At 43.3% G+C, this 16432-nt stretch overlaps 1 protein-coding gene across 9 annotated transcripts in view; it reads right to left on the reverse strand.

The window, feature by feature from the left end:
• The window catches only part of KLHL3 (kelch like family member 3), a 304443-nt gene that overhangs the window by 17387 nt on the left and 270624 nt on the right, over positions 1–16432 (reverse strand). For 8 of the 9 annotated variants that reach the window (XM_074379902.1, XM_074379899.1, XM_074379898.1 and 5 more), the window contains 3 exons: positions 7554–7671; positions 5098–5295; positions 3457–3558 (listed from right to left, as the gene is read on the reverse strand). In XM_074379902.1, coding sequence (XP_074236003.1) covers positions 3457–3558; positions 5098–5295; positions 7554–7671 — 418 coding nt within the window. The remainder of the gene's footprint in view (positions 1–3456; positions 3559–5097; positions 5296–7553; positions 7672–16432) is intronic. The other variant, XM_010344499.3, reaches the window with a different exon arrangement.

Below are 16432 nucleotides of genomic sequence, written 5' to 3' on the forward strand. Positions count from 1 at the left end.
GAACTCTGAGGTACCATCATCTACTTTTAAACTAAAACACCATGAAGCTGCTATATCCAAGAGCATCATTTCTGCCTGGAGTTGAGGGCTGAGAGTGAGGTTGGACACAGGAGGAAAAATTTCCATTTGAGCTATCCCAAAGCAAAAATTCAAATATTTGGGGTTTAAAATTTAGTCTTAATGCAGTGGGATGGTCTCTTCTGTGGAAACAGGGAGAGGAGTCACACTAGCTGTAGACTAAATAAATATTGTTAAATGCTAATCCACTTAACAGGATTACTTACTCAGTAGATTTATTGGTCATATGTGCTTTCTTAATGGACAGACACCAAGAATGCAACTGGTATTTGAAAATCTGCAATTATTTTAAGTTAGAAAGATTCTCAGGCTCAAACCTATGCTCTGCTAGCAGAACTACTGCTGCACTATCAAATGTAAGAATGTTTTGCTTTTTGTTTTGCTTTTTTTTTTTTTTTCTTTTTTGAGACAGAGACTTGCTCTGTCCCTCAGGCTGGAAAGCAGTGGTGCAATTTCAGCTCACTGCAACCGCCACCTTCCGGGTTCAAGCAATTCTCCTGCCTCAGCCTTCCAGGTAGCTGGGACTACAGGCACATGCCTCCACACCCACCAGTAGAGATGGGGTTTCACCATGTTGGCCAGGATGGTCTTGATCTCTCGACCTCATGATCCACCCGTCTGGGCCTCCCAAAGTGCTGGGATTATACGTGTGAGCCATTGTGCCCAGCCCATAAATGTTTTTCTTCTATCATCATCAAGCCTGGCTTTGTTTTCTGCCCCAAGTTCCTCTCAACTGACCCATCTAAAAGAAAGAAACATGTCCTCCTAAGTTCTGCACTCATCCAGTCAAAAATTTTTTTTAAACCTGACTAAGTAGCTCTTCTAGGGTCCAGGCTACTTGTAAGGTGTATGCTGGTTCAGATGGGACAATCTCCATAGCACACTCTCCACTCGCTTGGGGAGCTTCTGCCTACACTCCGATCCACACAGTCCTTTTCCTAAGTAGGTATTCTTCGAGGCAGCCAGTAGCAAATTATTGTGATTTCCTCCATATTTTTTTTCAGTGTCATTCAAACTGTATTGCCATGGTAATGAGATGATGAGAGGGAGGAGAGGAAGCCAGACAGTGTGGAGAGCTATCTCTTCAAGGCCACAGTGAAGCAGACAGAGTCCACTTAAGTTCCTCCCTCCACATTCCCACTACAGCTGTCAATTGGATTCTGCTGCCCCAGGGTGACCCACAGCCAAAAGTCCTTCAGATTCAGGAGGGGCAGAAGAAACAAATCCCCAGCCTGTCTTCCACGTCAACAGGGCATGCTACAAGACAGTACTTCTTCCAGATACAGAACATGCTCACAAAAGCCTTTGTCAAGGGAAGTGTTTTAAATTAACCACCATTATGGCACCTTGTCTAACCCCCATCAACCATCCCATCTCCATCAGCTGAAAAAATATCCACTCAAGGTTCCTCCTGGAGTCTATTAACAGGGACTTGCTTTTTTTTTTTTTTTTTTTTTTTTTGAGACGGAGTTTTGCTCTTGTTACCCAGGCTGGAGTGCAATGGCACGATCTCGGCTCACCGCAACCTCCGCCTCCTGGGCTCAGGCAATTCTCCTGCCTCAGCCTCCTGAGTAGCTGGGATTACAGGCACGTGCCACCATGCCCAGCTAGTTTTTTTGTATTTTTAGTAGAGACGGGGTTTCACCATGTTGACCAGGATGGTCTCGATCTCTCGACCTTGTGATCCACCCGCCTCGGCCTCCCAAAGTGCTGGGATTACAGGCTTGAGCCACCGTGCCCGGCCGGTACAGGAACTTGCTATTTTTAACCCCTACTCTATTGTTTGGTATTCCTGGCTAAGGAACAAGAGAAGAAATGAGAAGGTGGCTAGACAAAGCACTTACACTTGGCAGACAAATCAATTTCTGTTCCACCAAGAGAATGAGATTGCAAGACACAATTTACCTTGGTAGGAAGACAAAATCCTTGCCCTCACAAAGATGACTTATTTAGTATGTTGGAATAGTATACCTTTTTTTTTTTTTTAGACAGAATTTCCCTCTCGTTGCCCAGGCCAGAGTGCAATGGTGTGATCTTGGCTCACTGCAACCTCCGCCTCCCAGGTTCAAGCAATTCTCTTGCCTCAGCCTCCTGAGTAGCTGGGATTACAGGCATGTGCCACCACACCAGGTTAATTCTGTATTTTAGTAGAGATCGGGTTTCTCCACGTTGATCAGGCTGATCTCAAACTCCCAATCTCAGGTAATCCGCCCACCTCAGCCTCCCAAAGTGCTGGGATTACAGGTTTGAGTCACTGCACCCGGCCAGAATAGTATATCTTTAAATGAAAACTTAAATTACACAATACCAGTGCAGACTGAGAAATGCAATGCGAGAAAAGAATCTTTCTATGAAAGTCTAACTCACCGGATGTTACATTTCCTTGGGGTACATTTGTGTTTGCATGTGGATTCTTGAGTGTGTACATGAGAGATGGAATGTCTGCACACATGTCTGAATAAACAGATATTCCATCTGAATTCCCACTTCAGTACAGGTTGATGAATCAGTGTTGTCATGCAACTGATAACATTTTAGTTCAAATAATATTGTATGCTTTGGTACACTGAATTCACACATATTTATAGAACTCCTACCTACTGGCATTTGTCAGCACTCTGAAGGAGCATAGCACAGTGAAAAGAGCACCAGCTTAGGAGTCAAAAAACCCCTGGGTTCAAGGACAGGCTATGCTACTTACTATCATCGGAATGTGGGACATCTGGAAGATGGAGGAAATCCGAGTCCTGCCTGTCTCCTTCATAAGGGTTTTGCAAACCAGAGACTAGATGTGAGACTTTTTTACAAACAAAAGTGTACCATCCAACCAGGCCCTAGACCTCACCACTCCCTCCTGCCCTACCCCACACAGCTTTCCTGACTAGAGCTGGCCTCGATCACCAGCCTGCCCTGCAGAGACAGTCATCAGACCTAAGAAGAGGTGCCTACTTCACTCACAGTTCTGTTAATGTTCAACATTTGAATATGAGGACAAAATTAATTAAATGCAATTAACTCTCGCTCCACTACATTATCCTCCTGGGTTATATGCTGACTATGAATTCCCTACGCCCTTCCCCTCCCCAACCTCTAGCAGAGCTACTAACAAGGGGCCAAACCACAGGCCGACATTTCCCCCTCTGGGCTCCTTCTACTCCCCCAGCCCAGCTCCACCACTTAGCAGCCTTGGGCCAGGAGTTCCACCACCTCTCTGAGTCTCAACTTTCCTCATCTGTTAAATCAGGATAATAGTACCTAACTCAGAGGAGTGATCTCAAGAATAAACCAAGGTAGAGGAAGCACCAAGCACAATACTGGACCCAGGACAAGGCCCGTGGGCCAGGTAGGCCTGACCACTGGCCACTGCCACCTCCTTACCCTCCACAACGCCCACACCCACACTGCTCCGCCGCGTGTTCATCGGGGCCACAAAGAACCACTCGTTGGTCTTGTAGCTGTAGGCTTCCACCGATGCTAGGCCTGGGAGACAAGAGACTCATGAGACTTCCGTGGCGCCAGGCCTCACCCCGCTGTGTGAGAAGCAGTGAGGATGGGGGAGGAGTCCAAATGCAGGGGCTGGAAACCTAAATGTATGGCTCAGTGCCACCTCTGCATCACCATGTGACCTGTGGAAACTCCCTTGAAACACATCGTCAGTGTCTACCTGTGGGGACTATTAAGACTTTTCTCAGAGGGTGGGTTGTGAAAGGACAAGGGGTGTACCTGAAATGCATGACAAATGCAGACCATAAAAACTGCAGAGTGGAATACTTTGATTCCAAGTAGACACCTGAGGTAGCCTCACTGAACACCTATTCCAATCCCCTTCTCCCCAACTTCCTCTACCTTAGCAGTGGAAAGCTAAATACTTGCTTTCCAAGACTCCCTTGCAGCTAGGGGTGGCCAAGTCAATGAGACCTAAGCAGAAGTCTATGTGGATTTCGGAAATAGCCTTTGCTTTTACCTGGAACACAAATGTGTTGGCTGGAGCTATAATGGCCATCCTCACAATCATGAGAAAAAGGCCAAGAGAATCTTAAAGAATGTGGCCCCAATGTCCATGAGCCACTGGACCAACTCAGCACCTGCTAACCTCTAGGCTTCTTGTTTCATGAGTAAAGGAAAACCCTCATGTTTTGAGGCACAGTTTAATCAGGTTCTCTGCTAATAGCCAAAAGTAATTCCCAAAAGAAACACTGCTCCATTACCCTTTTGTTCTCTTTGTCCCACTCACTAAAGGCAGCCTCCAGAGGAACTAAAGACCCTGGAATTATACGAGTGAGGCAAAGAGAAGGCTGAGAAAAGTCCCCAAGTTGTGAAGACACAAATAAAACTCAGAGAAGTAAAAAAGACAGCTTTTCACCTCCCTGGGGGCCAAAGTAGATCATATCAGTTTAATAGAGCTACTGTCTGCAGAGACATCTACCTGGCAGTATGAGTAGAGATGAGATCACCTCTCTGAGTTTATGTCCACTATTGCTTTCAGGTTGAAATTTCAAAGCTAGATAGAATCCAGAGGCAAGGAGACTCACCTATGGTGAAACCCCACTGGCAAAGCTTCAGTGGGGTCATAGAAAGGGCAACAGAAAAAATGGGCAGCCTGGCCCACTGTGTGACCTGAGCCAGGTCTCTTCCAAGTGCCAAACTCAGCTCCCTCACCTGTCTAGCAGAGGGTTCCAAATGGAGGTCTGAGGCACGCCCCACCCCCACCCCCAGCTAAGCATGCTCTCCTTCTAAGTCTCATCTTCTGAGTAAACAGGTCCCCAGACACTGGAAAGTAGGAAAGGGACTCTGAGTGTGAGGTCCTAGAAAGCCTAGTACATGGGCAGTTACGTATTCTGTGTGGAAGAAGGCCTGGCTCTTCCCCACAAAGCTGGTTGCGGAAGAAGGCTTAAGTATGTCCCTGGGGCAGTAGCTACAAACAGACAGAAAGTTAGTCCAGAACTGGCTGAATAAAACAGGATTGCATGGAGGATGTGTCCCAGGCTGGGAGGGGTTGGGAACACACCCTGAACCTACCAGTGCTGCCATCAAAGCCTCCCACCGCGTAGAGCAAGTCGTTGAGCACTGCTGCGCCCAGCGTGCTCCGGCGCTCCTGCATGCTGGCAATGGACGTCCACTGGTCCTTCACGCCGTCATACACATCCACTGTCCGCACCCGCAGTGAGCCATTAAACCCTCCCACGGCATACACGTGGCCAGCCATGAACACCACACCTGAGGCACAGGAAACCAACACATCAAGGTCAGGTCAGGCGCATGACTGCTCATGTTGATGGATGACAGTAAGGAGCAAGACAGACACAGAAAAGGCCACCACGGAAGATGCTTTAGATATCTGGCAGTCATTATGGGATTCACTGGATTTCTTTCCTATTCGCTTTCAAATTTTGTCTGATTCAAGTGAATACCTGAATTAGTTTTAACTCACCAAGCTCATAAGAACTGACCCCAAAATAGCCAAAAACTGTGCAGGTGGCCAGGTGTAGTAACTCATGCCTGTAATCCCAGAGTTTTAGGAGGCCAAGGCAGGTGGATCACCTGAGATCAGGAATTCAAGACCAGCCTGGCCAACGTGGTGAAAACCCTCTCTACTAAAAACAAAAAAATTAGCCAGGTGTGGTGGTGTGCACCTGTAGTCCCAGCTATTAGGAGGCTAAGGTGAGAGAATCGCTTGAATCCAGAAACCAGAGGTTGCAGTGAGCTGAGATCGTGACACTGTGCTCCAACCTGGGCAACAGAGAAAGACTGTCTTAAGAAAAAAAAAAAAAAAAAATGATTATCGGTAGCTGCTACAATGGAAAGATGGCGGAGCAAGAGCAAAGAAAAATCCCTTTGGTTCCAGAAAAATCTCCTAAAAAACAGCAAGGCCTATCAAGCCCTCAAAGCCACTCAGGCAAAGCAGGCACTTTTGGCAAAGAAGGAGGAAAGGAAAAGGGCCCAGGTTTAAGCAACTGGAATCATTCCTCCACGAGTCCTGGTGGCAGACACGTGACAAGGTGCGTGTGAGATAACTAGAAGTGAAACCTCACACCTTGGAATCGCCAGATAAACATTCCTTAGCCTTTGTTATATGCATTGAAAGGATGGATGGCTTGAGTTTACTGGTGCAGAAAACCACTGCAAGACTTCGCCTAGAGAAATTTTTTCATGGTGTCTGTGTAAAAGCCACCCGCCAGAACCTAAAAATGTTGCATATAGTGGAACCTTATGTGACCTGGGGATTTCCAAATCTGAAGTCTGTCCAGGAGCTCATTTTGAAACATGGACAAGCCAAGGTCAAGAATAAGACCATCCCTTTGACAGACAACACAGTGATCAAGGAATACCTGGGGAAGTTTGGTGTCATTTGCTTGGAAGACCTCATTCATAAAATTGCCTTCCTGGGGAAGAATTTCCAGGAGATCTCATCATTCTTGCTCCCTTTCCACCTCTCAGTGGCCCATCTTGCTACCAAAAATAGAGTGAGCTTCCTCAAGGAGATGGCACACCTGGCTATCGGGGCAAACAGAGCAATCAGCCCATCTACCAGCTGAACTAGACCCAGGTGCCAAACTGCAGTAAATTTTTATCAATGAAGTGGAAGCATGTGTTTTTGGGGTTTGGAGAATTTGTATCAAGTATCTTCAGAGAAGATTGTTTTCTGCTTTATCTTCAAAAACCGGAAAGGAAGAGTCAAAGAAAAGACAGTAGCTGGCCAGGCATGGTGGCTCACACCTGTAATCCCAGTACTTCGGGAGGTTGAGGAGGGCGGATCACCTAAGGTCAGGAGTTCGAGACGAGCCTGACCAACATGATGAAACCCTGTCTCTACTAAAAACACAAAAATTAGCGGGGCATGGTGGCCCATGCCTGTGTGATCCCAGCTACTCAGCAGGCTGAGGCAGGAGAATCGCCTGAACCTGGGAGGCGGAGGTTGCAGTGAGCCAAGATCACGCCATTGCACTCTAGCCTGGGCAACAAGAGTGAAACTCCATCTCAAAAGAAAAAGCAGTAGCTTATGTTCATGGCAAGCACCTCTCATCGCAGTCCAGTTCCAGCAAAAATTCTGGCGTTTTCTACATTGGCTGCCGCCTCGTCTGAAATCAGCACATTCCATGGAGGAAAGAGTCTGCTTTGCTGCAACTCCTATCCTACGGTTTAATGTTGGTAACTGAATAACTCTAGCATTTGTATGAGGCACCCTAAGACTCCTGCAGCAGTGGACAAGCCCAGGGACATAATAAAATCTGGAGATTCCTGGGGCCTTGTTGCGAAAAAGACTTGGAATACACATAGGCAGAAAGGTACAAAAATAAATGTTCACTTGTCTCTTGTCTCTGCAAAAAAAAATAATAAAGCTGCAGGAGAGAAAAGAATGGGAGCCTGAAATGCACAGATGCTTGAAGAAACAAGGAGTAGCTCATGACTTCCGGCATGGATCGGGGACCAGCAGGGGAAAACGGCTTGCAGAAGTGGGAGACAGGGCTGCTCACCTGCTCTGCACCTCCTGGAGGGAAGCTCAGCAATCTGATCCCACCGGTCCTCCTCGAAATCATAGCATTCCACACTGCGGATTGCCTTGGGTGCCTGGCCGCCAACCACAATCATGACCTCCAGAGAGACAAGTGGACATTAGCGGGTTCTCCCCAAAATCTGGATTTATGGGTGATCTATCCCGGGTACTTCCACATGCTTATTGCCCAGGGTCTGTGGATGATCAGAGATGCCAGTTTACAGAGCTACATACATGGAGATGCTGCCCCTAGTTACCAATAGGTATGAGTATTCAAGAAAAGTCTAACAAGCATCTTCCCATAAAAACACAATCCTAAGTTCTGTTTCCCAAACGCTCCACTCAGGGGCTAGCTTGTGGGTACGTGAAGCCACGTAGGTCATCTTCTTTCATCTCAGTGCCCTCAAGATTGGGAATGGGGGGTGCTAAACCTTATATCAAAACAAACTTGAATATACTTTGAAAAAGAGTGCAGAATTTGGATGTATTTTTAAAATTGTTATTCAAAAGTATTTCTCAATGCCTAGAATGTAGGGTGCACTTACGCACTGCAGTATAAAAAGAATTGTGAAAAACTGCTGTGAGGTGGTTATTACAAAAGTTATTAAACTGATGATGTTCTGAAAACTAGCACTAGCAGTCAGTCCTATTTCCACAAGTAAGGTAGTAGCTGCCACTACCAGGTACCATGTGAAATGTGTTGTCATTGACTTGTCACCACAACTGTGAGGTAAATATCATCATCCATATTGATAGGAAAGTAAAGCTCAGAGAACATATGTAAGTGGCCCAAGGTCACACAGCTAAGAATGTAGGCAGAGACTGAAATTCAAGTCTACCTGACAGAGGGTGAGGCCAGCCACCACCCCCAACTCCTGCTCTAGAGACAGGATCCGAGCAAACACAACTTGCTGCATCTATGTTTGTCAAAACACAGGTCACTTTCCATTAGCAGGTCATGAAATCAATGTAATGGATTATGGCCAGCATATATTTTTTAAAAAGCACAGAAAGTATCATAAGAATATCATTTCGTGAAATACTTGTTTTGATTATACACACATGTGTCTTCTGGATAGCAATTTAAATGTATTTTGTATTGCAGGGCATAGTCAAAAAACAATGAAAACTACTGCTCTGATTAGGTTAATAGAACTGCCATACTTATTTGTGGTACCGATACTGTGACTTTGGTCACATGTTATTAATAAATAAAATTAAAGTACCAGTCACCTACAGTTTACATATTTTAATAAGCATGTACAGATTCACAGCTATCCCCACAATGGTGTCACTCTCACTCAATGGCATTCCAATACGCTTTCTTGAGTGGAGAGAAAGAGTGGAAATCACAACCAGCAAATTCATTTGTTCATTACCTGTAGCTTGTCTTATTTACCCAGTGGTTCTCAAACTTAAGCATACATCAGAATCACAGAGGACTTGTAAAAACACAAGCTGCTGGGCCCTATCCCCAGAGTGCAATGCGGTGGGTCTGGAGTGGAGCCCAGAATCTGCCTTTCTGACAAGTTCCCAGGTCCTGCTGCTGCTGCTCCACTCTAAGATTCATACTTTGAGAACCACTTGTTTAACCCACACTCTGTATGGATTTCCTGATGATATGCCATTAACAAATTTTGCCATTGTGAACTATCATAGTGCTTTTTACTTTCCCACATGTATTTTTGGGAAAAGAAGTGGCCATCAAAATCTGCATGAGCTTGCAGGAGCATATCCCTCAAGTGAACACTACCCACCAAACGGGAGGCAAAACCAGAGCTTACCACCATTGCTACAGATCAATCATTTATTCCCCAACATTCCAGAACAGGCTCACCCACTGCCGTGTGGGTGGTCACTGGTCATCAGATTTGGTCCACAGCTGTCTGTTACCAAAAGTGGTTGACCAGTGTTCAAAAATTAAGAAATCAGTTCTGACTTCTAAAGCATTCCAAAGGAAGCCAGGACACACAGTACAAGCTCAAGCTGCTGCTGCTGCTGCTGCTGCTGCTGCTGCTGCCAGAAAGAAACATTCTGTTCTTGACTTTCCTGCATGCCTCAGCTCAGAGGGCCCACTGCCCTGTGTCAAGAATAGCCCTTTTCAGAGTAAAGATGAATTCTACAGTACTTCCCATCTGCAATGCTTTGCTTCGACAGGCATCCATGAACAGTTCAAGGGAGATGTTAATGAACACAGCCCCTTGACAAACTCCGGACAGTGCCTAACCTACTCTTCCAGGGCAGAAAGATTGTGTTGGTAAGCATGCCCAGAACTTTCATTGTCCTTCTGGTTTTGAGTTGGTAAAGCTAAACTGAAGGCAAATACTGCAAGGATTTTCTTTGAAACCTGAGAGAGAATAAAAGCAGTTTTAAGTTTTCTCTCTGCAAGGACTTCAGGCACCCCACACCCTCCCACATGCTGTGCCCTTACTTGAAACTTTCTTCCCATCTCTGAGCACTCTGCTGTAATACCTGCTTATCTTTCCGGTCTCAGTTTACATGTTATTTCCTCCAAATTGATTTCTCTGGCCTCCAAGTCAGAGCTACACATTCCTCCTCTGAGATTTCACCTGCCCTGTGTGTTATGCATTGTGCTTGACCATTGGTGACTTGTCTTTTGTGACCCTAGACAGTAAGCCCTGCCTGGGCAGAAAATGGATCTGCCTTAGTCACCAGGATAACTCCATGTTTTATGTTGCCAGGTAAAAGTGAGGGCTCAAGTATTTATTTTGAATAAAGAATAAATGAATAAAAAGTAAATGGTATGTGCAAGGTGTTAAACAAACAATACAGAGTTTTAAAAAATGAAAAGAAAAACTAAACTTGAATGTCATTTTCTTTAGTTAAGATATGTTGGAACACCAGATCAAAATTCTGGAGACAGGAAAAAAACAAGTGAAAGAGAAATATGAGCTATATTATAATAAATGTATTATAAAAATAAAAAGAGAAAGTGAGGGCTTTTCCCATCTTTTGACTAGACCACCAAAAGAAAGTCTGCTTATTCTTGGCATAAGCTATCCAGCTTCTTTTGTAAATTAAAAAAAAAAAAAAAAAAAAAAAGGCAAGGCTTTCAGGAACCCTCACCATGCCTGAGAAACTATCTCCCACCGGGGATGTAGAGGGTACATTCATATCGGAGAAAATCTACCGCTCATCTCTGAGAACTTTCACAATTCCTTCCAAAATGCAAAATCCAAAATCCAAAATCCTTCCAAAATGCAAATTTTTTATGTTAAAGTAAAACCTGAGTAGAAAGACAAAAATGATATAAGACAGCCAGGTGCAATGGCTCACACATGTAATCCCAGCACTGCAGGTGGCAGAGGCAAGTGGATCTCTTGATTCCAGGAGTTGGAGACCAGCCTGAGCAACATGGTGAAATCTCATCTCTACAAAAATACAGAAACGAGCTGGGTATGGTGGCATATGCCTGTAGTTCCAACTACTTGGAAGGCTGAGGTGGGAGAATCACCTGAGCCCAGGAATTTGAGGCTGCAGTGAGTTGTGATTGCAGAGTCATTGCATTTCAGTCTGGGCAACAGAATGAGACCCTGTCTCAAATGAAAAAAGAATACAAGATAAAGTTTTCAAAACAAACTTGCCTTTGAGCTCATAAAACCACTGGTGAGAGATGACTTTAAACATACAAAACTTGTGCAAATATCTGAGAAAAGGAATTGTGAGGTTTTGTGGAATAGGACCATCAGTTTCGGAGTGAGCTCAAGGCTGCAGGAAGAGCAGGTACACATCTGCCTCTCTCGTGGGCATAGGAAAGTCAATTTTTTTTGTTTTATTTTTAGTTGGCACATAATAGGTACACATATTTGTGGGGTACAGTGTGATGTTTTGATACATGCATACATTGGGTAATGATCAAATCCAGGTAATCAGCATACCCACAATCTCAAATATGTCTTCCTGGTAAGAACATTCGAAATCTTCTCTTCTAGCTATTTTGAAATATACAATACATTATGGTTAACTATAGTTACCCTACTGTGCAATTGAACTCCAGAAGAATATTCCTCCTATCTAACTGTAACATAGTATCCATTGACCAGTCCCATCTCCCCTTCCCTATCTCCTCTCCCTCCTCCCTTCTCCAACCTCTGATAACCACTATTCTGCTTTCTACTTCTACAAGAGTGGCTGTTTTAGATTTCATATATAAGTGAGATCATTTGGTGTTTGTCCTTCTATTCCTGGCTTATTTCACTTAACATAATGGCCTCCAGTTTCATTCACATTGTCACAAATGACAGGATGTCACCTTTTTATTTTTATTTATTTATTTTTAAGTGGAGTCTCACTCTGTTAGCCAGGCTGGAGTGCAATGGCACAATCTTGGCTCACTGCAACCTCCACCTCCCAGGTTCAAGCAAATCTCCTGCCTCAGCCTCCCAAATAGCTAAGATTACAGGTGCCCGCCACCACATCCAGCTAATTTTTTTTGTATTTTTAGTAGAAACAGGTTTCACCTACTGGCCAGGCTGGTCTTGAACTCCTGACCTCAGGTGATCCACCCTTGTCAGCCCCACAAAGTGCTGGGATTACAGGCATGAGCCACTGTGCCAGCCTTTTTATAGTTGAATAGTATATATACCATATTTTAAAATCCATTCATCTGTTGATGGGCATTTAGGTTGATTCTGTATTTTGGCTATTGTGAATACTGCTGAAATAAACATGAGAGTACAGATGTATCTTCAACATGCTGATTTCATTTTCTTTGGATACATACCCAATAGTGGGATTGCAGGGTCACATGGTAGTTCTATTTTTAATTTTCCCTGGACACATACAACCAACCAATACAGAATCATGAAGAAATAGAAAACCCAAACAGACCAATAACAAACAACAAGATTGAATCACTAATAAAAAGTCCGTTGTCAAAGAAAAGCCCAGGACCTGATGATTTCACTGCTGAATTCTACAAAATATTTAAAGAAGAACTAATACCAATTATTCTTAAACTATTCCAAAATATTGAAAGGGACAGAATCCTTCCAAATTCATTCTTTGAAGCCAGTGCTACTCTAATACCAAACTAGACAAGGACACACACACACACAAAAAGAAAACTATAGGCCAATATCCATGATAAACACAGATGCAAAAATCCACAACAAAATACTAGCAAATGAAATTCAACAGCACATTGAAAAGATCATTTACTGTGATCAAACTGGATTCATCCTAGGAATGCAAGGACGGTTCAACATAATGCAAATCAATAAAAATGATATATCACATTAAAAGAATCAAAGACAAAAACCACATGATCATCTCAATAGATGCAGAAAAAGCACTTGATAAAATTCAACTTCCCTTCACAATAAAAACTCTCAACAAATTAGATATAGAAGAAATGTACCTCAACATAATAAAGGCCATATGTGACAAACTCACAGCTAACATCATACTGGAAAGGGGAAAGTTGAAAGCTTTTCCTCTAAGAACTGGAACAAGACAGGGATGCCCACTTTCTCCACTTCTATCCAACATAGTACTGGAAGTCCTAGCCAGAGCAATCAGGCAAGAGAAAGAAATAAAGTACCTCCAAATTGAAAGGAGAAAGTCAAACTGTACCTGCTTGCAGACAATATAATCTTATATATTAAAAAGCCTAAAGATGCCACCAAAAAACTATTAGAATGAATAACTGAATTTGGCAAAGTGAGAGGATACAAAATCAATACATAAAAGTTAGCATTGTTTCTATGCACTAATAGCAAACTACCTGAAAAAGAAATCAAGAAAAAAACTCATTAACAAAAAATAAATAAATAAGTAAAGTACCTAGGAATAAATTTAACCATGGAGGTAAAAGATCTCTACAATGAAAACTCAAAAACATTGATGAACGAAATTGAAAAGGACACAAATAAATGGAAAGATATCCCATGATCATGGATTGAAAGAATTAATAATGTTAAAATGCCCATACTACCTAAAGCAATCTACAGATTCAATGTAATCCCTATCAAACTACCAATGACATTCTTCACAAAAATAGAAAAAAAAATCCTAAAACTCATATGGGACCACAAAGGATCCTGAATAGCCAAATAATCTCGAGCAAAAAAAAAAAAAAAAAAAAGCACAAAAAACAAAAAACAAAAACAAAAACCAAAGCTGGGGACATCACACTACCTGACCTCAAAATACATAGCAAAGCTATAGTAACTAAACCAGCATGGTACTGGCATAAAAACAGACATGTGGCCGGGCGCAGTGGCTCACACCTTTAATCCCAGCACTTTGGGAGGCTGAGGTGGGTGGATCACGAGGTCAAGAGATCGAGACCAGTCCGGTCAACATGGTGAAACCCCATCTCTAATAAAAATACAAAAATTAGCTGGGCATGGTGGTGCATGCCTGTAGTCCCAGCTACTCGGGAGGCTGAGGCAGGGGAATTGCTTGAACCCAGGAGGCAGAGGTTGCCGTGAGCCGAGATCACACCATTGCACTCCAGCCTGGGTAACAAGAGCGAAACTCCGTCTCAAAAAAAAAAAAAAAAAAGACATGTAGACCCATGGAATAGATTAGAAAACCCAGAAATAAATCCACCATTTATGGCCAACTGATTTTCCACAAAGGTGCCAAAAGCACACACTTGACAAGGTGTTAATACCCAGAATATATAAGAAACTCAAATAACTCAATAACAGAAAAACAGATAGTCTGATTTAAAAATGGGCAAAAGATCTAAATAGATATTTCTCTAAAAAAATATGAATGATCAAGTATATGAAAAAATAATTTAACATCACTAATCATCTAGGGAATGCAAATGAAAACCACAATGAGATATCACCTCATCCCAATTAGAACATTTACTGTAGAAAAGACAAAAGATAACAAATGCTGGCAAGGACGTGGAGAAAGAGGAACTCATATACCCTGTTGGTGGGAATGTAAATTAATACAGCCCAGTATGGTCAAAAGAAATCCAATTTTTATAGCAGGTGTTGCAAGAAGCCATCATACGTGGAACACTATACCCAACACTGTGTTGATCATGCAGAGTGAAAAGAATAAATGTCCTATCATGAATGCTAATGGATAGTTGTTTCCATAGATATCTGATGTTAGCAACCAATTAGGCAAATATGAGTATTTCCCACAGTCTACATGTATCACATCTCTGAAATAACAAACTTCTAGCTACTTATGAATACCACAGGATATTAGAGAAAGAGACTTGAACTATTCTCACCTACAAGTCCTCATTTTATATTCCAGAAACACTCAGGCCCAGGGAGTTCAACAAACATGTTTCCTTTCTTTCCCCAACACTCCTAAACCCCAATTTACTTAAGATTTATGATGCCTTTATTAGAAATTACTGAATCAAATCAGCTTATTTAGAAATCACTATTTTTAACATTTATCTTTCAAGGTAACCCTGAGTAAGAACTATCAGTCATGTACAAATCACAAACTAAAGAACTATTTCTAGGCGAACAAGCATGCTAGACTGAACATAATTCAGTCACTCTCATGAACTGCAGCATACTTAGGAATCTGGCAAGGTTCTGATCCCAAGTCTCAACTGTCACTGTGCTGAAGGCTGCAGAAGTTCTGGTGAATGGAGGGCTCTGACTGACAGAATATGAGTGAGCTGAACTCCACTGCAGCAGGGACAATTATTAGATACCTCCCAAGGAAAAATACTCTTATTTTTGAAAAGTCAAATAGCCATTTATTCTAGGGAGATTAGTGAGCCCATGGGAAAAACTGATTCCTTAGGAAGGAAATTTTATTCCCAGCATAATATTTTAAAAAATAAATATATGATGTTTTCTTGCTCACATAGATGACTCTGATTCCACACATGTGACTGTGGGATTGAAGGCATGTTGGTCCCTCCTCACTGAAATCACAACCACCCTGTGTCTGAGAGCCATTAGGTGCCAGGGACTAGCCAGGGAAAAGGACAATCCATGAAGAGAGTAGAGATTTCCAGCCTACGTGTAGATCAAGACCCTAGCCCTGGCCTCAGGATTACATAGGTCATTCAAATTTCCACTCAGGTAAGAGGAACAATCTGGACTCTACACATTTTTTTCATGGGGCAAGAGTAGAATGTATGTCCAAACTCTCTTCTGTGACCGGTGAGCTGGGCAGAAGGCAGGCCCAGCCAGTCGGTCCCTCGGGCCAGGGCAGGAAGCGAGAGTCTCTCTTACCCTGGTGCGTGGGGCCGCAGGGCTAACACCAACAATTCATCCGAAGGAGCATGTCGAGGTCGAGCCAGAAGACTTGTCCAAGCAGGTTCCTGAGCAACAGTTGCTCTAGGCAAGTACTGACAGCAAGGTGCAGAGACAATGGGGGTCTAAGAACCAGGTAATATGAGGACAAGGCCCAGGGGGAGAGAGGAGGAGTGGAAAAAATGGGCTTTGGAATCAGACACATCTGGGCCCAAATGTAATATGTATACATACATATATATGTATACATATTACATTTGGGCCCAGACATATGTATCTCACACACACACACACACACACACACACACACATACACACACACACACACACACACAGCTGTGTGGCTATGAGCAAGACATTTAACATTGCTAAGCCTCATTTTCATAACTTGCAGTATCAGGGTAATAGGATGCTTCCCATATGGGTGTCAGGAGGCTTAATAGTGCCAGCATCACCATTATTTTCAAAGGCAGGTGCTAAAAAGCAGACTCCCAATAAAAGGGAGAAAAAGATACTAGGAACCTATGAAGGGAGGATAAGTGCCACTAATTCTGGGGGTGATTGTGGGGATTTTTCAGGACCCCAGGGTGTGGACCAAGGTAGAAGGGGGCAGTGCCCATCCAGGGGCCTGGCCCAAATGAGA

The sequence above is a fragment of the Saimiri boliviensis genome, chromosome 1 (genome assembly GCF_048565385.1).
Source record: "Saimiri boliviensis isolate mSaiBol1 chromosome 1, mSaiBol1.pri, whole genome shotgun sequence".
NCBI classification, from domain to species: domain Eukaryota; kingdom Metazoa; phylum Chordata; class Mammalia; order Primates; family Cebidae; genus Saimiri; species Saimiri boliviensis.